At 51.8% G+C, this 20730-nt stretch overlaps 1 protein-coding gene across 6 annotated transcripts; it reads left to right on the top strand.

Annotated features, from left to right (window-relative positions):
* Positions 1–10792: 10792 nt before the first annotated feature.
* SLC16A3 (solute carrier family 16 member 3) lies at positions 10793–20706 on the top strand. 6 transcript variants are annotated; one of them, XM_080923320.1, is made up of 6 exons: positions 10793–11251; positions 16157–16248; positions 17213–17456; positions 17803–17946; positions 18291–19058; positions 19759–20706. In XM_080923320.1, the coding sequence occupies exons 3-6, from the start codon at positions 17234–17236 to the stop codon at positions 20037–20039; spliced, it is 1416 nt and encodes a 471-aa protein (XP_080779446.1). In that variant the 5' UTR covers positions 10793–11251; positions 16157–16248; positions 17213–17233; the 3' UTR covers positions 20040–20706. The 6 variants fall into 6 exon arrangements, with proteins under 6 accessions (XP_080779446.1, XP_080779449.1, XP_080779444.1 ...); XM_080923323.1 differs by having other exon boundaries at positions 16157–16214; XM_080923318.1 differs by lacking the exon at positions 10793–11251 and adding an exon at positions 14371–14471.
* Positions 20707–20730: the final 24 nt, after the last annotated feature.

The raw sequence follows: 20730 nt of genomic DNA on the forward strand, positions 1-20730 counted from the left end.
CATACATACACACATACACCTCATACATCTATACACACATACACATATATATGCACACACAGCTCCCCCCACAAACACATTCACACACACACATATATATACACACATATATGCACACCCAACACACACATTCATGCACACCTCACATAAATTCACATACACACACACATCCCTCACACATATATACACATACATACACACCACACACATTCACACATCCCCATATACACCCTCCATACATTCACACTCCACAAACATATACCCCACCACACATACATACATACTCCCCACATGCATATACACATATACACATGCATACATATGCACCCCCGCACACACACACAAAGCTGTCTGCTTTAGAACTTTAGGCCTTGTTGGAACCACAGTAGCACAGGGATGGTATGAGAATTGGGGCAGGGCTCTGCCTGGGCACTGGCCTGTGTGGGCTTGAGCAAGCCACTTCCCTTAGGTTCAGGAAATGGCAGGGGGGGGGCAGGAAGTGAGCTGAAGAATGAAGGAGATGAAAGCAACCTGTTTCTTGGACCTCTCTGTGAGTGACAATGGATGCAGATATCTGTTCCCTACAAGGCCCCAGGAGGGAGCCACTCTGGAAATGACTATTAGCAGCAACGTCTGTCACCCACCCTACAGTATGACGGGACATGTACAAATGGTCTCTGTTTCCTAAGAACCAGAGAATTATTCAAATAGGGCCACAAGGATGTGTGGGCTGCCTTAGTGACTGAGAACATAAGAGATGATGCTTTGGCCAGGCATTGGTGGCACATGCCTTTAGTCCTAGCACTTGGGAGGCAGAGAGAAGGCAGATCTCTGTGAGTTCAAGGCCAGCCTGGCCAGCCTGGTCAGCAGAGCAAGTTCCAGGGCTGCCAAATTTACACACACACACACACACACACACACACACACACACACACACACACACAAACCCTGTCACATACAAAAAGAACCAACAGAAGAAAGGAAGGAAGGAAGGAAGAAAAGAAGGAAAGAAGAAGAGAGAGCTTTGGAGGAAAGAAAGGCCGACATCCGAGAAGGCAGCACTTGTCTTGTACAGAGGGAATATCAGCCGATCTCTCCTTCAGAAACCTGTGACCTTTTGCTTCCCTGTGCGCTTGGCCTCTGAGGTCTCGGTGCTGACTCACAGGGAGTGGCAGTAGTTCCTGATTTCTGATGGACAGTTGTGCAGAGCTTTACCCACCCCTTGGTCTGAGGCATGAGTTGTGCACAAAGGTTGTCTACCCCTAAGCTCTCTTGTGCCCTTACTATGGTCTGGCCTCTCCTGGGACTCTAGATTCTTCTGTGATGAAAGCCAAGGGCAAGAGCATTTCAAAGCAAGGGTAGGGTAGGATCATGACCTCTGTCCCCATGATTTGCGGTGTTCTACACTGTGAGTGTTTAGTTGCAGTGTAGACATGATAGGCTCCAGGTAGATGGTAGAGGTAAACCAGGCCTCAATCAGTAGAGGAAGAGAAATCAAGGGACCAGGTACATTCGTTCTTGTGGGTCACAAGCCAGGAGATGCCCCAGCCGTGTTTGGCTGAAGTTGTGGTAAGACCATGGTGGGACTAGCTCAGGTAGATCATCATGGATGCTCATCTGAGCCAGTGCTGAATATAAGCAAAGCCGTGCTGACCACTAGGAAATTCTGCAGTTCCACCCCACTGCTGGTGGAGAATGGGCTAAAGGGATGCGGGCAGGATAGGCTGGGGGCAAGACCTGACCTATCCTGCTGACTGTCCATACACCTTGTCTGGAGGTCCAGTGGGATGCTGGGGGCCTTGGGAATTACTATTGGTATAGACAGAAAGTGAGGGAAAGAAGATGCGGAAGGCTGGTGGGGGATGGAGGGGAGAAGCAGCTCTGAAGAAAGTAAGGACAAGGTTCCCAGGAAAGAGTCTCCAGAACCCTTGGAGACTGGGATCTGGGGGTCGTGGAGAAGGTCTCTGGGCTAAGAAGGCCCAGGGATGTCCGCAAGAGAAGCCATGGGTATGAGGAGTAGTTGGTGTGTTTTAGGTCCAGGCTGAGCCAAGGTATAGAATAACCAACACTACCTGATAAGGGTGTCGGTGTCTAACATGGTGGGGATGAGGAGCAAGGGTCTGTGCAGCTGGTAAGTTCTGACAGCTATCCCTTTGACCAGAGCGTTCACAGACTTCTGTCAGCAGAGGCCATGCAACCACGGGCTGTTCTCTAAGCTCCAGAACAGGTCTTCCCTTTGTCCTCAGCTGTACTCTCATCCTCTGGTAGAGCCTTGGTGACCCAGAGACTTCCTAGTGTCACCTCATAAGCCAAGACTTAGAAGGTTCACTTTACAGCACTGCCTTCCATCTCTGAAGCAACATGGTGCCACGTGCTCTTTATAGATGGGACAGAGATACAGAAAGGTCAGGTGCTGCTCTTAAGACCTGGGGATATGGAGAAAGGTGGCAGGCCAAAGAACAGCAAGGGAGGGAAGGGAGACACTATGATCAGGAATCCAGAGGAGGCTTTCGATAGCCATTCTTGGTTGTTGTTTTAAATTATTATTATTATTATTATTACTATCATTATTATTATTATTATCATATCACTTGAAGTGGGAGGACCCACTCTTGGATCCTTTGAGGTGGGAAGATACGCCTTTAATCTGGGTGCACCTTCTGGCGGCAGCCCATGTAATGGACATGGACAAAGGATTCACTCTTTGCTTGCTCTCACGTGTGCTGGCCAGGCCTTTCCTTCACTATTAGAGCCGACTTCTTCAGGACTCAGTGTCTGCTGAAGACCAGCCGAGACATCCAGCCTCATGGCCTGAACAACTTACTGGATTCTTGGACCTTCCATTGGGGGACAGCCTCTGTTGGGCTAGCTGGACCACAGCCTGTGAGCCACTCTAATAATCCCTTCATTGTGTCAGCTGTTACTCTAGATAACCCTGACTAATACACGGCTGGATTCCACCACAGGTCAGAAGAGCAGACCTAGGAGACTGGCGACGTAGACAGACACAGCAGAGGAGGACAAGAGGTAAAATGGCCCCTCTGCCTACACAGCCTGTCTCCTCCATATCTCAGGCTCATCCAGGACCTAGATGGTTCCAAGGAGCTGGAGTTCCCTGCAGCTGGCCAAGGGAGAAAAGACACAAGGAAGAGGGAGAAAAACAGGAAGGGGAAGATTACCCAGGGGGTTCTGGACCTACAGAGCCAACAGAGAGTTTGTGTCACAGTAGGTGTGTGTGGAGGAACACAGATTCCTAGAAAATATTCCCTGCCCATCCTGCAGGCTTAAGGACTGAATTGGGGTGGGAGTGTCCCCATTCACCAAATCACCTGTCTGGTGGATCCCAGAAAACGATATAACTCTCTGTGGGCCTGGCCAGACTACTTCAAGTAGGGTATCACTGCAGCTAAGTCCTGGAAACCCCACAGCATTCTGGTTAAGGAGGAGAGGGAGGATATGGACAATGGACTTTGTCACCCCATAGGAGAGAGGGGGACTCAGGGCAGTCTGCAGTTTCACAGGGAAAGACCTGCTAGGCAATGCTCACTCAAGCTTAGACACAGAGGAGGGTTAGCACAACCAAGTCTGCAACCATGAAAGTGACAATTCTCTGACGTAGCAGCACACACCTGTAATCCCAGCGCTTGGGAGGCAGAGGCAGGCAGAACCCTCTATGAGTTTGAGGCCGGCTTGGCTTACACAGTGAGTTCCAGACCAGCTAAGGCTACATAGGGAAAACTTGTCTCAAAAACAAAACAAAATGCGGAACAAACTACAATGGCTCAGACCATTAATACCCGCACCTGGGAGAATAAGGCAAGAAGAACGTAAATCTGAGACTAGCCTGGGCTATACAACAGTGAGATCCTGTCTCAGAAACAAAAATAAAAGACATGTATGTGGCAATGGCAGTGCAGGTCAATAGATAAACTCTTGCATAGCATGTGAACATTCCTGAGTTTGACCCAAAACAACGACAACAAAAAATGACAAGCATCTTTTTTAAAGGCTGAGATAATTGGATGTCCACATACAGAGGAATGAGTCCAGACCTCTATCCCAAGCTGTTCACGTAGCCTATGTTGAAATTGGGCAATGGGTCAACGGACCAGCAACTCCTAGAAGAAAGAAACACTGGGTAGGGTTCTATTCCCAACATCAAAAGTAAAGAGAAAGAAAAGGTATGTGAAATGTCACAGCAGAGGGTTTTTGTCAGGACACTAAAACCACGAGCAATTAAAAATAAGGGTAATAGGGCTAGAGAGATGGCTCGAAGGTTAAGAGCACTGACTGTTCTTCCAGAGGTCCTGAGTTCAATTCCCAGCAACTACATGGTGGCTCACAACCATCTGTAATGAGATCTGATGCCCTCTTCTGGTGTGCAAGTGTATATGCAGGCAGGACTCTATACATGATAGATAGATAGTTAGATAGATAGATAGATAGATAGATAGATAGTTAGATAGATAGATAAATCTTAAAAAAAATAAGGGTAACAAAAGGCCTGGTGGTGTGTTACCTTTAAGCCCCACACTTGCTGGAGAGACTAGCCAATGCTACATAGTGAGACTTGGTGGGAGCTGGGGAAAGCCAACAAACAAGATGGTCTAGGGGCCGGGCGTAGTGGGTAAAGCTTTCATTGTACAAGGACAGGAGGAGTTTAGCTCTGTAGCATCCATGTAAATGCCGGGGGAGTGGGCGTGGTGACCTGTCTGTGATCTTAGCCACAAGGAAGTGTAAAGTGGAGACAGGGAGTCTCGTAGGCAAACTAGGTAGGCAGACTAGCCAAAGGCTGAGCTCTGGGTAGATTGGGGAACAATCTGTCATCTGTCAATATCAGGCCTTCACAGGCACATATGTGCTTAAGCACCCTCCCACATATGCACATACACACCACAGTAGAAAGCCAATAAACTATGTTCAATTGCTAGTCCCTTTAGAAACACAAATCCAAACCACAGTGAGCTGCTACTCCTCACCCATAAGGATGACTTCAGTAAAAATAAAAACAGAAAACCCACAACCAGAAAAAATAGGTGTTAACAAGAACACAGGGAAACTGGAACTGCTCTGTGGTGGGAGTGTGACATGGGGCAGGTGATGTAGAAAGCAGCTTGGTATGTAGTTCCTCATGAAGCTAAATACGCAATGTCACGTGAGCCAGCAATTTCTCTTCCAACTATTGCTGAGAAAGATGGAGAAGTATGTTTGTAAAGGACTAATACATAAATGTTCATAAGAGCATCATGATAGCCAAGAGGCAGTAATGGCCCAAATGTCCATCAACAGGTGAATGAATCTAAAGACTTTATGGTCAGTGAAAGAAAAAGGTCATGTCAGGCCACATTCTGAGCCAGGTCTGCAATCCCTGTGGCTTTGGGAGGTTGAGGCAGGAAGACTGCAAGTTCAAGGCCTGCCTAGGAAACATAGTGAGACCTGTGTTAAAAGAAAGAGAAATGTCTGGAAGTGTAGCTCCAGGGTAGAACATTTGCCCAAGGCCACAGGTTCAGTCCCTGACATACTGTCTCCTTGTGCATAAAATGTCCACAGGGAAAGAGGCAGAAGGCACAGAAATAGTTACTACGGGCTGGAGAGATGGTTCAGCGGTTAAGAGCACTGACTGCTCTTCCAGAGTCCTGAGTTCAATTCCCAGCAACCACATGGTGGCTCACAACCATCTGGGATCAGATGCCCTCTTCTAGTGTGTCTGAAGACAGCTACAGTGTATTCACATAAAATAAATAAAGAAATCTTTTAAAAAAGGAAGGAAGTTGCTACTTGGTAGGGAGTGATTACCCAGTGGGGGCAGGGTGCTGTTATGGATGATGGAAAGATTTTGAGAAGCTGACAGTTACACAACACTTGCAGGCACTGGATGCCACTGTTTCTTTATGAAAACTTCATTTTGATTTTGAAAAGAGGTGAAGCGCAAGTAACCGTTTACCCTGCTGAGAAGGGCGGTCTGAGGCCATAGAAGGGAAGACATAAAATAAGGTCGCCTTCAGGGTGTCCTGGTCTCTATGTGCACATACATGTTTGCTTTGTATGTATGTGTGCTATGTGAGTGTGCCCAGCCACTCAGATGCATGTAGGGGTCAAGGCTAACATTAGGGTGTCTCTCTCGATCACCTTGCCTTTTAAAAAACATTTGCTGTGAGAGGGAGTTTGGATTAGAGGGTGTCACAAGGTGTGGAGGTCAGGAGACAACTTCTGGGAGTCAGTTCACCTTTCACTTTGTTGAGGTGGAATGCGCCCTTTGTTTGATGTTATACTACATGCTTCGGGCCAGTTGGCCTGCGTGCTTCTGGGCAGTTATGATTCTTTACCTCCCACGTCACCACAGGAGTGCTGGTATTACAGGTGCTCCCCATTGACTCTAACTTTTTATGTGGGTTCTGGGAATGTGGCTCAGATGGTCAGGTTGGTGCAGATAGCACCTCTACCCACTGAGCCATCTCCCCAGCCCCCGTTTTGGAAGAAGACCTCTCTCTGTTTTGCCTGGACTAGGTGGCAAGTGATCCACCCTTCTCTGTCCGCCACCACCACGCTGCTGGGGTTATGGACATAAACGGACAGCCTTAGCTTTTACGTTGGTTCTTGGAAATCCAGACTCTAGTTCTAATGTTAGAAATGGGTCCCAAGAAAATGTCCACACAATCCAAAGAATTTCATCAAGGTAAAACGTTTCACTTCTGCACAAGGGTGCAGAGCAACACAGATCCTGCCATACGGAGCGCCTAGGGCTTTCCACTGATTGGCCAGAGCTTAGCCTCACATTCTTTAAGGGATTATGCCACTTAAAATGGCATACCTGATAAGCAACTTGCAACTCTTAAGAGCAGGATACAACCCAAAGATGCTGAATTGGAGAGAGATTCTTGCCAGATTATGTCTTTACTAATTTCTTTCCAGGAGCTGGAGAGATGGCTCAGGGATTAAGAGCATTGACTGCTCTTTCAGAGGACTGGGGGTTCAATTACCAGCACCCACATGGCAGCTCACAACTGTCTGTAACTCTGATTCTAAGGGATCTGATGCTCTCACACAGACATACATGTAGGCAAAACACCAGTCAGTGCACATAAAATTAAAGTAAATGAATAATTTTTTCAGATGTGACTATTTTAAGTCTTTTGCCTGTATGTATAACATGCACATGTGCACGCCTCGTGCCCTTGAAGACAGAATTGGATCCCCTGGGACTGTATGAAATTACAGATGTTGTGAGTTACCATATAGGTGCTGGGAATCTAACCTGTGTCCTCTGTAACAACAACTGTTCCTTACCACCGAGCCATCTCTTCAGATTCTGTCTTGACTAAATTCTTTATAGATGAGACTTTCATGGTCTCATTTAACCCTTTGAAAGTGAAGACAGTACATTTCATCTACATTTCCTACACTCATACTAATGCAGAAAGTATTTTATCCAGTGAGCCATCCCAAATCTACCTTCAAGACTGGGATTTCATCTATGTGCACATGTGCAGTGTGTCAGTGTGTATGTGTGTGTGTGTATGCAGTGTGTGTGTGTGTGTGTGCACACGTGTGTTAGCCCAGGTTGGCCTTGCATTTCAAACCTCTTGCCTCAACACCTGGGTTCTCAGACTGCTGTGTATGCTACCACACCCCTTTGTACAGGAGCAATCCTAACGGGAAGACAAAGCCCCACCCTGCTCAAGTCTGCATCTTGCTGTCTACTGGATGATTTGTTCAGTTGTGGGGCATACCCTGCTCATCCATTCAGACACTGGACTGCCTCAATCGGTCCACACCCAGCTGCTCCCTGAGGCCACAGCCTGTGCAACCATTGCTCCTGAGCCTTCTTCTCTCCCTCCAGGGCTGAAGGTGGACTGTCTGGTCCTAGTGTTCCTGCTCCCTTCTTGGTGTCAGGATCTTCTGTGGACAGCTATGCTGAAGCTGACCCTCCAGGCCCCGTGGAGCCTTGGGGTGATGGAGTCATCTGAGATCCTGTTGTGGCTTTGTGTGTTCATTCAGAGACTGGACTTCTGGGAGGTTTGTGGATTGTTAGAAATGGATTAATTTATAATGTAATGGCATGTTGGGAGGTGTTAGCAACTTTAGGAGCGGGCCAGGGAAGGCTGCATTCCATTATACCTGCTGGTGCCTAGAGAAAAAGTGCACTCAGTATGGAGTAAAGATTTCGATAGTGTCTCCTAGATCCTCTGGACAGAGATCACTCAGCCAGCAGGGGTAAGAGACAGGCAGCTGCAGACCTCAGGGAGGGGAGCTGTGCTTGAGACAGAATGTTTGTCCCAGTGACTTGGCTTTCTTTACCTGACCCAGCTTGTCTTGGCCCCCATCCATCATGGAGTAGCAACTGGTGCTGGGTGGTTCATGTAGGCTTGTCCAGGCATAGTGACTAGTCTGTAACCTGGATGATCATAAAGAAACCCATGGGCCAAAAATGTGGCATCTGTATGGCTCTACAGAATCTGAAATCTTCCTTGGCTCCTGACTGGAGAGGAGATTTGACCTTTCAGATAACTTTCTCCTTGTTTCTAAGATAATTTCGGAGACAGAGGAGGATCCAGGTGGCTGTCTGGGGGACCTCATGGTTGCTTAAGACTGGTGATAGTAATACCATCAATAAAGTTTCACTGCACCCTCCCCCCAAGAAGGACTGGTGATAGAGTCTTCACACCCCATGGTTCCTTGGGAAACTCCATGTCCCTCAGGGTTTCAGCCACTAAGTCACCTTGGAGCACATTCCAGGGACTGGTGGGACTTGAAGCTGTGGACTGGAATGGAAAGAGGGGACAAGAGTGGGTTGGCCGGAAACTGTCACCTCACCAGAGATAGCTACATCTTTCCAAGTACCTTCATTCAGAAAGGGACATCCTGGGCGGTTACAGGGCCATGGTGGGTCGTCTGGACACTAGATCCAGGTCTGAAGAGAACTCTCACATTTTTGCTAGGTGAGTTGTAAACCTGTAGGGGCTGTGCTACAGGATTTGTTCTCCGGCTCTGTGTCCTGAATGCTCCCAACTCAGAAAATGAACTCTTGGGTCCTTTAGGGCAACTAGGTCACCAGGTCTGCAGACATGTGGTTATCGACTGTGCTGCTCCTTTGGGAGACCGAGGAGGCAATGAGACCCTGGAAGCACTGGCTTGGTTTCTGTTTCCCTATTGGAAGCTCTGAGTTATTTGGTCTGAAGGGTAGGAGTGGCAAGCATCTGTGGGATGGTGTTTGGGTATCTGTGACATACCCAGTGGCTGAGGCTGAAGTTTGTCAGCCACCTGTCACAGGTCTCCTTCCCTGAAGATTGAAGCTTCCATTTGTTGGAGGCGATGGGGTCCTTGAATTCGTAGTTTCTGAAACACCTTTTGAATAACAGTCAGGCAGGGGTGGAGACTCTGGATGACTGGTAGTGCAGCTGGCCTTACCAGGCTGGGCATCTCAGTAGGCAAGGACTCAGGATGGTAGGCTATGGAGCCACAGCTAATGCCCATGCTCACTCCCCACCCCCACACTCCCCATCACCACAGTCAAAAGAATGAGCAGCTGTGACCTCTCGGACTGGGAGATCACCCTTTCCCATTCTGGTTGCATTGAGATCTTTGTCTAACATTGAGTTATTATCAAAATTCCCTTGCTTCAGGGGACCTGGGGTCATTTAGGAACCACATTAGAGGTGAGACGGAGTGCTCCTTTAACCCAGACTGGATGCTCAGGAATAAGGGTTCTGGGCTCTGTTCACCAAAGGGGGTGCTACCTGATGCCTCCTCAAACCTTATCACCCAAAGTGCCTGGTTATTTCCATTGTGTGGATGAGGGAAACAGGGCTGGGAAGAACTCTCCCCGCTCAGAAGAATGGCTCTGTTTTCTCCCAACCCCGTTCCTTTCCAGGGAGTCTCCATTTGTAGAGCAGGATGGAAAGCTGCTGTCCTGTCCTCAGTCCCCATTCTGGGCTGGGAGTATGTTGGGATTGGTCTTGGGCTCTGCCTATTCAGACACTGAGTTCTGTGCCCCAAGATCAGGTTGCAGTCTGGACGTGGGCAGCGTATTGACTAATGTGCTGTAAAGAATGTTCCCCCAATAACTTCTGATTGGATAAGAAAAGGTTAGAGCCTGTGGCTGGGCAAGAGAGAGAAGGGTAGAACTTGAGATGTGTGAGTGTGTGTGTCTTGGCTATGGACTTAGAGAAGGAAAAAGGTAGAGGAAGGAGTAGGTTGCCATGAGGCTGGATGTACTGCGAGGATGGGCCAAGAGAAAATTGCTCTGAGAACACACTTGGGGTAGAGCAAACACAGCAAGACTCAGTTGTCAAGCAACATGGCACCTATGATGTTATAAAAGTCTCAGAAGTAACCTGCCTGGTTTAAGCTTACAGCTTGTTAATAAAAACACCAGGCTTCTGTGTCTTTTTTTTTTTTTCTTTCAGGAGCTATGCAGGCTATAGTGGGGCACCCCCCCACCCATAAAATCACTTCTATAGGAGTTGAAGGGTGACAGAGCAGGGCTGTGTCAATGCCCGTATCTCGTTTTGTTGCAGAGCCCCGACCACAGCCCACAGGGGAAAACGGAAGTTCAGGGAGGTTGACAGCCTTGCCCAAGATCCCCAGGCAGTCCAAGGTGCCTGGTTCTTGCTTCTCAACCAAGGGAGACAGCTGCCACGGCCACGCAAAAGTCCAGGATTATGGTGGTTTGGAAGGGGTGGAAAAGTCCAAAGTAGGCCCTACAGACCCAAAGCAGAAGCAGGCTGCAGGAGTCCAGGGTGCATGGGGTGCGGTGGGGGCGTATGCCATCCGGCAGAAGGCGCAGGCCAGCAAGCCAGGACCTAGAGAGCAAAAGGCACTAGTCTCAGAGATAGTGAGGACGTTGTCACTCTCTGGCTGGAATCATGGAGCCCACAGCCTTGTGAGGGGATAAATGGAGGGCAGAATGGGGTGCAGAGATGGGCAGCTCCAGTCCGAGGGTGCGGAAGAGAACAGTGAGAAAGTCCGCGTTGGGTGTGGTCCGTGCCCTGGGCGCCTATAGAGCGAGTTCCGGCCTGGTCTCCCGTTTAAGTGGAGAATGGCAGTGTCCGCGCCGTCGGGGCGCAGCGGCCAGGGCGCCCCCACCGGCAGCAGCGCGGGGTCCGGGTGGGGAGGACAGGGGCGGCGCCAGGCAGTGGTGACGTGCGCGGGGGACGTGCCGCGCGACGGATGAGAGCACTTAAAGTCGCCCCCGGCGCGGCGCTGGGTAGCTGAAGCGGGCAGAGGCGGACACAGCGGCTGGCGGTAACAGGTAGGCGCGGCGGGATGCTTGGCGCGCGTGGCGAGACGGGGACCCACCTCCAGTCGCCCCAGGTTTGGGGCCTTCGGTCATCAGGTGCTGGATCCGGACCTGGAGCTTCCAGCCCCTGATCCTCTCCCCTCCTGGTTCTCCAGCCCCGATCTCTCTTGACTTGGAGAACCCCCTTACCACTTCGGCTCCACCAAAGGGCCCCTGAGCAGCTACTCGCGCGCGTGCATCCTGCTTCCTTGCCCTCGTAGAAGCCTATCTATCCATCCGGTAGCCCTCGGGGGCTGGGCTTCATCCTGGAGGCAGCTGCCCTGGGCGACCAAACGTCCGGAGTATAAATAGCTCGGCCCAAGAGGGTTGGAGAGTGGCCGGACGGCCGGGGAGCCTGGGCTATATTTGGTGGGACTGCTACAGTCTTCTTGGAACCCCGAATCTCCAGCGGGCGTCAGCAGGCCGCCCAGTGAGAGAGAGGGACACGTGCGCTTCGGAATGGTGCCAGGTTGGGGGAGGAATGCCCTCGGGACTCTTAATTTCGTCTCTTTACATCCACCTTTACTAACCATCTTAAACTCATTAACCCTCACCCAGCCACCGCTATTAGTCCAAACTAGGCACAGGAAAGTGGGGTTTCCCTCCAGAATGGGCTTGGTTTGCTCTATCCTCATCCCGTAGGAAAACCAGGCACACGGCCTCAGTTTTCTTACCTGAAAAGTGGGTTGACTAGGCGCCTGCGTGGATGCTGGTCCAATCAACAGACAGGCTCAAGTGCAAGGAAAGCCGTTAACTCTGAACAACTGATAATGCTTGGAGTCTGGGTTACAAGCAAGGAGGGGGCAGCAGGGTCCATCCAGGCCGACAGGAATACTTTCTGTGGCGATCTTAGGGCAATAGGTTGGTCTGAGAGCCAGTAAACAGCAAGCGGCCCCCCACCCCCCATACAACAGGAGCTTATTAGCTCTCCCAAAGCTGGGGGTGGATTCTGTCGGGAGCAGGTTATCCCCGAGGTCTCCCGGCATCATTCAACAGGCCCAAAAGTTGGCTGGTGTCCGGTGGGTGCTAGGTCTGTCGGTTTTGAGGAATGAGGACAGTCCCCAAAGTGTGGAGACTCACTCAGGATGAGCAGTGACTAGTGCACAGCTAGGATGGTGTGCAAAGGGTGGGTCTACCCTTCAAGGGGCACTGATGACCCTACCGAGGTACGTGTGGCCCCTTCTTGACAAGGACTTTGTGGTGTCGACTTTGGTTCCAAGATGGACTTGCTCACATCACCAGTGACCTTGGGCAGGGCTTGCTCCCCATAAAAAACGATCTCACTGCTTGGAAGCCTAAATTTGGAGGGGCAGCAAGGAGAAAGCACAGTCGGTCTTAGAACCATCAAGAAGAAATGTGGAAAGAACCACTGTGTGGAACCCCACAGTATGCCGGTATTCCTAGACTCTAGGGGCCAGTTCTGTAGTGAGCTGGTCAGAAAGGGGAGGGCTGGTCAGGGCCAAAAGCAGACGGCACCTTAGGGCCCCATGTGGGACTTTCTGGATGGCGGTGTTAAGCAGTTGGAGAGGTCTCTGGATCAGGCCTTGGTCCACCTGGCACTGAGCACTGGCTCAGGGGCAGATCAGGAATGGAGACATTCCTGATAGTGATGAATAGTGGCCAGAGCAGACTTCTGGCTGTTCCCATCAGTGGAATGGGCCATGAGGGGGCAGATGGATTCATGAACTAACCGAGAGACCCGCAGCTCATCTAAGCATCCCAGAGGCTTAGTCGCGCACTCTGGCTCGCCTTGCAAGAGAATCTGCGGGTGAGTGAGGCGTAGGTTTCTCAGGGCATGTGACGCGGTGTGCTGCAAGTACGGTAGATGCAGAGAAGGGCCGCCTACTCCAGGCAATACGGCGGCTGCTCCTCCCTTGGCGCGGTCACGTCCCCCACGTCCCTAGGCTGCTTGGGCGGAGCTTCCTTTCCAACCCTAGTCCGACCCACTGAACCCCGCCCAGGTCGACTGGACCACTACCTCCAGTCGGTTGCCACCCTCTGATCCAAGCCCCACCTCCACCCATAACTTCAGCTATCTCCAGACCTATCTCCTTGTCAGACAGCGATGGGAATTGGGGTGGGGGGTCGCTTATGGCTTATGACTCCTTTTAGCTTTAGCCTCAGATCCTAACTTAGGGAGGAGGACTGCATGGGAATTGAGAGGCTCCTAAGATGCCCTTGTGGAGGGGAGCCCCATTCAATGGATGCTCAGCAGGTCTTGGTGGAACTTAGCATAGAAGGGTCTCCCGCAGCAAGCTGGATCAGGTCCCTAGGGCTGCTCCATTTTGTGACAGCCAAGGTTCTTCACAAGAGGAGGGATCCCAGGTGGTAGCTGGCTCTGGGCAGCAGTGTCTAATTTGGCAAACAAGGCCAGTATTTCTATCCCACTGATGCCTGTAAAGTTGATGTGAGCTGACAGGACAACATGCCGGGGAGCCAGGCACACATTGGAGGCTGGGCAGGCCAGTAGAGACGGGATGGAGAGCCAGGCAAGGCCGTGGCCCATCCTCTGCTGTCCATAGAGGCCTCAGAGAGGAGAGGCACACGCTGCTACACCTTTTTGTACAATGGTAGGGGAGGGAGGGAACTTGGAAGGAGGCCTTTCAGTAACCTCCTGCCCCTGACACCCTGAGATACCGGTGCTTATTTGTTCTTTGGGGATCTGCAGTACAGCACAAAGGATGCAGTTGCCTTAGTTCCTGTTGTCTCCTTTGACCACAAAGGCAGGGCCGAGGCTGGTCGCTCCTCTGGTGACAGGCACTTAATGAACACCTGATTTGCCTTCCTTGAACTGGTAGTCTAGGTCCAAGGACCCCAGCTGGCGAAAGGGGTGAAGTCCAGGCCCTCAGATGCAGAGGACTTCCATGTGTCCCTGTCATAGGCCACAGCCAGTTAGGCTTCCCAAAGGCTTCTAGGGACCAGCCCTCAGGAGCACCCCAGAGCCTCTTCTGACCCAGCCCCCATCCCCAGATCAGTTTTCTGTGACCTGGAGGCTGAGTTATTTCTGGGCTGCTTCACATGCTTCCCTGGGAGGGTAAATGTCACTGAAAGGCCAGAGAGCTAGGGTGTGCCCATGTGATATGCTGTTGGAAGGGGGGCCCTGTGAATATAGACAGGGAAACCCTAGGGTTAGAGCACTGGTCTGCATTTTGGCCCATCCATGTTCTGTTACTCTGTGGATCTCATCCCCAAGGCAAGTTGGGTATTCTAACATTTTTACTCTACTGGGATGTGTTCCGGCCTGGGTGTTGAACAGCAGGACGAATAGCATGCTCGAACTCCACTCCTGGTTGGGAAACTGTGATCTTCCAGTCTCTCTGCAAGGTCTCTCTGGTGGTTTGACTGGTGAGGTGCCATTAAGGTAGTTAGCGCCTGGGCTGGGTAAGGACAACGCTGGTGCTGGGCGAGGAGTTTCCTGTCTTCGAGCCATTACCTCCTGGCACTGAAGGTGTCCCTCCTTGTGTAAGCCTAACATGGCAGCCATGGGACAGAAAAGTCCCGGAACGGGTGCTCTTTTGGCCTCGACTGCCCTCCAGGACTGTAGTTCAGAGGGCACCTCATCTACAGCAGGTAATTATGTCCCCATTTCTATCCCCTGTAAACTCCGAGAGCTCCAGTGAGGGCCAACCTTTACAATAAATAAGCAAAGGTAGAGAGACTTCAAAAGGCTGTGGTGCCTGTTAGTACCTTGGGGGTGCTTGTTAGTACCCTGACAAGTAAGTGCCATGTATGTCTGATCAGAGCCCAGAAGCTCGAGCCCCGGAGCCCGAACTCCTCTGACGGGACCTCAGGTGTCCAGGGTTAGGCTGATGCTCACTGCTGGTTCTGGGCCTGCTCTCTTTTTTGCTTCACATGGAAACTGGACTTTATTTTTTTACATCTTTATTTTGTAAACATTGGAGGAGGCTGGAGGGTGTGGTGGCGGGGGAAGGTAGACACAGGAATGTATGTCTGTGTGCACGCCATTGCTTGTGGAGGTCAGAGGACAGCCTGCAGGAGTTCATTCTCTTCTCCCATCATGTAGGCCATGGAGATTGAACCCAGGTTGTCAGTCTCCGTAGAAGGTGTCTTTACCCATTGATCCATCTTGCCCACCCTGGATTTATTTTAAAGAATGCATCAGAATTAATCCCAACAATTTAGAAGAATCAGGAGAGTTCAAGGCCATCTAGGGCTACATAATGAAACACGGTCTACACACACACACACACACACACACACACACACACACACACACACACAGACAAAAAAGGCAACAAACTTCTGTAAGTCCACAATTTGAACCCCCCCCCCCCAGAGTTAGCTATGTTCCCCGCCCCCATCCTCTCCATGACTATTCCTTACGTTCTGGGCCTGGGGTGACCCTCATGTTTTCTGTCTTTTGGTTTTTATCTCTAAATGGTATATTCCTAGAATGTACCCACTCTAGTTTTTAAAGATTCCCCCTTTAAATAATCTTAAGGGCCTTTCAAACTCAGGGCTAACAGATAAGAGGTGTTTGGGGCTCACACTGAGCATGTCCTGTTAGTGAGTCTTGTGGGGGGTGCTCAGGTTGGGCCATGGCCAGATGGTGAGGTATGGGGTGCAGCCTTCGAAGGCTGGTGTGCACTCCTAGCAAGCTCTGTGTTCTCTGAACCTCAGGGAAACCTGGACAGAGAGACTGGGCTTCCTAGGACAGTCTAGTTTAGCACGTCTGTGCCCCAATCATGGGACTGTTCACAGGAGAAAGCCAGCAAAGGGGCAGGGGCAGAGCTGGAGCCCAGAGATCCATGCTCAGCCCTCCCAAGGTGAGCAGCCAAAATGGGAAGGTCACCTGGTCAGGAGTTTACATCCCAGAGTTAGCTGCCTCTGTACGTCATGGTTTGATTTTCTCCTCAGAGTACTGTTTGGCAGCACACCATTGTGGAGAAGCCAATAGACTGGACTGAATACTCAGGTCAGAGGCCGCCCTCGCTGCAGCTCAAGTCTTGGTGAGATGGGGGATGAGGCTAACCTCTGGGATTAGGAGAATACTGACTGGGGGTATGAGAGCCAAACAGAAGCTTGGTCCTAGCTGTCAGAGTTGCTTTGTCTCACATCAGTAAGGCCTTGGAATTCATGAAAAGGGAAGTTAGTGCTGGATGGGTGTGGGGTTTGGGTCAGCCCCTCTTATAGATAGAGATATGAGCTGCTGCCAGGGCTGACTGTTTTCTCCTTAATCCTAGACCTTCCCAGAATCCATCGGGATCTTCAGCTTCTCCCAAAAGCCAGTGTCACAGATTGTTCCGGGCAGAGTTACAGCTACTAAGCTCTACCTGGGAGGGGGGGGGCACTGGGAAACACGCTCCCCTCAGATACCACAGCCTGCTTCATCATCTGCCTCTGCTCTAGAGACATGTCCCCCCAGTCAGCCAGTGGAATCCAGAGTGGGCAAGAATGCAGCATAGCTCCTTGGGGCACAGGAAAGCAGGGCAGGGCCGACCCTATTCAGACTCAGGGGTGGGCAGAATGCTGGATACCCATCCTAGACATTCTAGGGGAGGATTCAAAAGTGTGCCCTAAAAGGAACAGGAAGTATAAGTTACTGCCAAGATGACTCTGTGGGCACAGCTTCTGCCCAGCACAAGTTTAGAAGATGCAAGCTAGGCTGACTTCTGCTCTTCCCAGGAAGTAAGGTAGAATCCTGCTTGAGCCCAAATTCACCGTGCTCCATAACCACCTGTGTGGGAATAGGCAACGAGGGGTCTAGACAGCTTCCCAAAGTACCAGTTAAGGGGGTAACCAGGGGTGGTAGCCCTGAGCCAGCAAGAGCAGGCTACCCATGGCTGAGCTGCTGGAGGAGCTGGCAACTCTCTAGGTGCCTTGCCCGATTCTATCCCTACCTTCCTCTGCTGGGCTGTGGCTGAGATGGTCACCCTAGCAACCTGAGTCATCCACGTTTCTTTTCTCTCTCAGGTGAAACCAGCCCTCCTGGCTATGGGAGGAGCTGTGGTGGACGATGGTCCCACTGGCATCAAGGCCCCTGATGGGGGCTGGGGCTGGGCCGTCCTCTTTGGCTGTTTCATCATCACGGGTTTCTCCTATGCCTTCCCCAAAGCAGTCAGCGTTTTTTTCAAGGAGCTCATGCATGAATTTGGGATTGGCTACAGTGACACAGCTTGGATCTCCTCCATCCTGCTAGCTATGCTGTATGGTACAGGTGAGGTGGGGCCCACAGGGGGCACAGGGGGATGGGGGTGACTCTCTGAGTAGGTGGTCTTGCCAGGAAGCTATTGGCTCTGTCTAGGTGGGAAGGGAATATTGATACTCCCAGTGGTCAGGCTCCGCAAGCAGTTCCTTCAAAGATGGTTGATGCTTGTTGACCTAATTAGGCAATGTGAGAAGCTGAGCTCTGCCCAGTGTCCCCTGAGTCACTGCACCAAGAACCTGGCCCCCAGTGCCCAGCACACCTGACAGGCTGAGGGCCTGGCATGTTCTGGTGGGCAGGGAGAGGGCAGAGCCAAGATGGAGGCCTGAGCCTGCCCTCAGCTACTGTCTCCACACAGGCCCACTCTGCAGTGTGTGTGTGAACCGCTTTGGCTGCCGGCCTGTCATGCTTGTGGGTGGCCTCTTTGCATCCCTGGGAATGGTGGCTGCATCCTTCTGCAGAAGCATCATCCAGATCTACCTCACCACAGGGGTCATCACTGGTGAGTCTGGTGGGACCTGCAGATCTCAGGGTGTCAGGAAAGATGAGTGGGCTGTGGTACCTCTGCTCACCTGTTCCAAGCTTTGGGAAAAAGTTGAGGAGGACTGTTGGGCCTCTGGGCTGTATCCTTCACCCCACCCACAAGAGTCTATGAGAACAGTGAGTACAGTCCCGTTGGGGATGAGGGGCCAGTGTCTGAGACCCATTGGGTGGGTGCTCACCATCATCTGCAATGGAGCTCACGTTCAGGGAAGCTGGGGCACAGACAAAGGTCTGGGGAGACACAGGGCTCTAAGCTGTCCTCCGTGGAGGTCTGGGGAGTCTTATGCTGTCCCTCTCTTACAGGCTTGGGTCTGGCTCTCAATTTCCAGCCCTCCCTCATTATGCTCAATCGATACTTCAACAAGCGTCGCCCTATGGCCAATGGGCTGGCGGCAGCAGGCAGTCCTGTGTTCCTCTGTGCGCTGTCTCCACTGGGGCAGCTGCTGCAGGACCACTATGGCTGGCGGGGTGGTTTCCTCATCCTGGGGGGCCTGCTGCTCAACTGCTGCGTGTGTGCTGCGCTCATGAGGCCACTAGTGGCACCCCAGGCGAGTGGAGGGACTGAGTCCCCTGGACCCCAGCGGCCGTCTCAGCGCCTGCTAGACCTGAGTGTCTTCAGAGACCGTGGCTTCCTCATCTATGCCGTGGCTGCCTCAATCATGGTGCTGGGGCTCTTTGTGCCTCCAGTCTTTGTGGTGAGCTATGCTAAGGACATGGGTGTACCTGACACAAAGGCTGCCTTCCTTCTCACCATCCTGGGCTTCATCGACATCTTTGCCAGGCCCACAGCTGGTTTCATAACAGGGCTCAAGAAGGTGCGGCCCTACTCCGTCTACCTCTTCAGCTTTGCCATGTTCTTCAATGGCTTCACTGACCTGACGGGCTCCACGGCCAGCGACTACGGTGGCCTGGTAGTCTTTTGCATCTTCTTTGGCATCTCATATGGCATGGTGGGCGCGCTACAGTTTGAGGTGCTCATGGCTATCGTGGGCACCCACAAGTTCTCCAGCGCCATTGGTCTCGTGCTGCTGTTGGAGGCCGTGGCTGTGCTCATCGGACCCCCATCGGGAGGTGAGTGTTGCTGACGGAATCTAAGACAGGGCACTACCTGAAGAGGGGCTACTCACCCCCTCCCGTCACACCCTGCTTTAGAAGACTGGGGCCAGCAGATGTCAGCAGTTAAGTGCTGGCTCTGAGACAGTACAGGCATAAACTTGACACCGCTACACACAGGGCCTGGCCATTTCCTCAGAAGTCTGCACACCACACAAGCAGCTTTCAAGGGAATGGAGCAATGTTTGTTGCTTTGGTCCTCTTACTATTTAAAGGCCGGCCGAAAAAACAAAATGACATTCCACTGAAATTTAGAATGGCTGTGGCAGGAGAGGGCAGCCTGGCCATCCTGGACGTGGGTCTCTCTAAGCCCTATCTGATGTCCTTATACCCTCTGCCTCCTCAGTTACTAGATACAAAGGGTCTTGCTAAGCCATGTTTCTTTCGAGGGGTCCCAGGCTGAGACTGGGAAGGGGTGTGTGTGCAAACCCTCAAGGTGGATTCTATCTGTCCTTTCTGATTCAGCCTTTGCTCCCACGGGGAGGAGAAAGAAGAGGAGACTGGAGAGGGCTGGTGGGTGCCGCTAGGGATAGAGTTCAAGACAGACAGGGTGACTGCATGTCTGAGGCACTTCCTCAATGTCAGGAGATGGAGCCCTGGCCCAGGGTGGAGGCAAGAGGCTCCCTGCAGCTTTTAGTGACCTGGGTCTTCTTTGCAGGCAAGCTGCTGGACGCAACCAAAGTTTACAAGTATGTGTTCATCCTGGCTGGGGCTGAGGTGCTCACCTCCTCCCTTGTGCTGCTGCTGGGCAACTTCTTCTGCATCGGGAAGAGGAAGAAGCCTGAGGTGACAAAGCCTGAGGAGGTGGCCTCAGAGGAGGAGAAGCTCCACAAGCCCCCTGTGGACGTGAGGGTGGACTCCAGGGAGGTGGAGCACTTCCTGAAGGCAGAGCCTGAGAAAAATGGGGAGGTGGTTCATACCCCCGAAACCAGCGTGTGAGCGGCCTGGCCGGGCGGGTGGGCGGGCAGGGAACCAGCGTGTGAGTGGCCTGGCCGGGCGGGCAGGCGGGCAGGGAGCAGGGAAGAGGCCCAGAGACTGGCAACGCTCATATTTATTTCACAAACAGGACCAGCTGAGGCGGGGCCATCGGCTCAGCTCTTGGCTGCCTGGTCAGCGGGTCAGTGTTTTTCGGGGAGAGGTGGCAGGGTGGGAACCGCGTCATTCCAAAGTGGATCTGCGGTGAAGCCAAGGAAGCCCCACAGTTACCAGCCGCCTAAACCAGAGATCCAGCCTGCTGAGCCCAAGCAGCCTGTGGCTCCCCCGCCCCCACCACTGTGGCCAAGGACCTAGAAACCCACACTTAGGAGACAACATGACTTTAATCAGAGGGCAGGGCTAGGACAGGCTGGCAGGTGGGCACTGCCTGCAGGGTCCTCCCTGATCCCACCATCTTACCCCCATCTCCAGCCCTAGTCTCCTACATTGCCAGTCATCATCTCTACCTAAGGGACAAAGAACTCCTTCTACCTGAGAAGGCAGAAATAGACATGCCTGCGGGAGGAGCATCAAAGGGCTTGTCTCTAGGAGCTGTGTGGTTCTGGGCAGTGGTCTGTTCACCCTGAGTCCCACCTTTGTTAAATAACAAACTGCTAATTCTTAGACTGTGCTTCTGACCCTCATTAGCCCTCCC

The sequence above is a fragment of the Micromys minutus genome (assembly GCF_963924665.1).
Source record: "Micromys minutus genome assembly, chromosome: 10".
Classification (NCBI taxonomy): Eukaryota; Metazoa; Chordata; class Mammalia; order Rodentia; family Muridae; genus Micromys; species Micromys minutus.

What these genes read in the sequence shown, in the direction of transcription:
- SLC16A3 (XM_080923320.1), top strand. Translation starts at nt 17,234, where the DNA reads ATGGGAGGAGCTGTGGTGGACGATGGTCCCACTGGCATCAAGGCCCCT. An exon ending in CACCACAGGGGTCATCACTG is followed by an intron (nt 17,947 to 18,290) that starts GTGAGTCTGGTG and finishes CCTCTCTTACAG; the next exon opens with GCTTGGGTCTGGCTCTCAAT. An exon ending in CATCGGACCCCCATCGGGAG is followed by an intron (nt 19,059 to 19,758) that starts GTGAGTGTTGCT and finishes TCTTCTTTGCAG; the next exon opens with GCAAGCTGCTGGACGCAACC.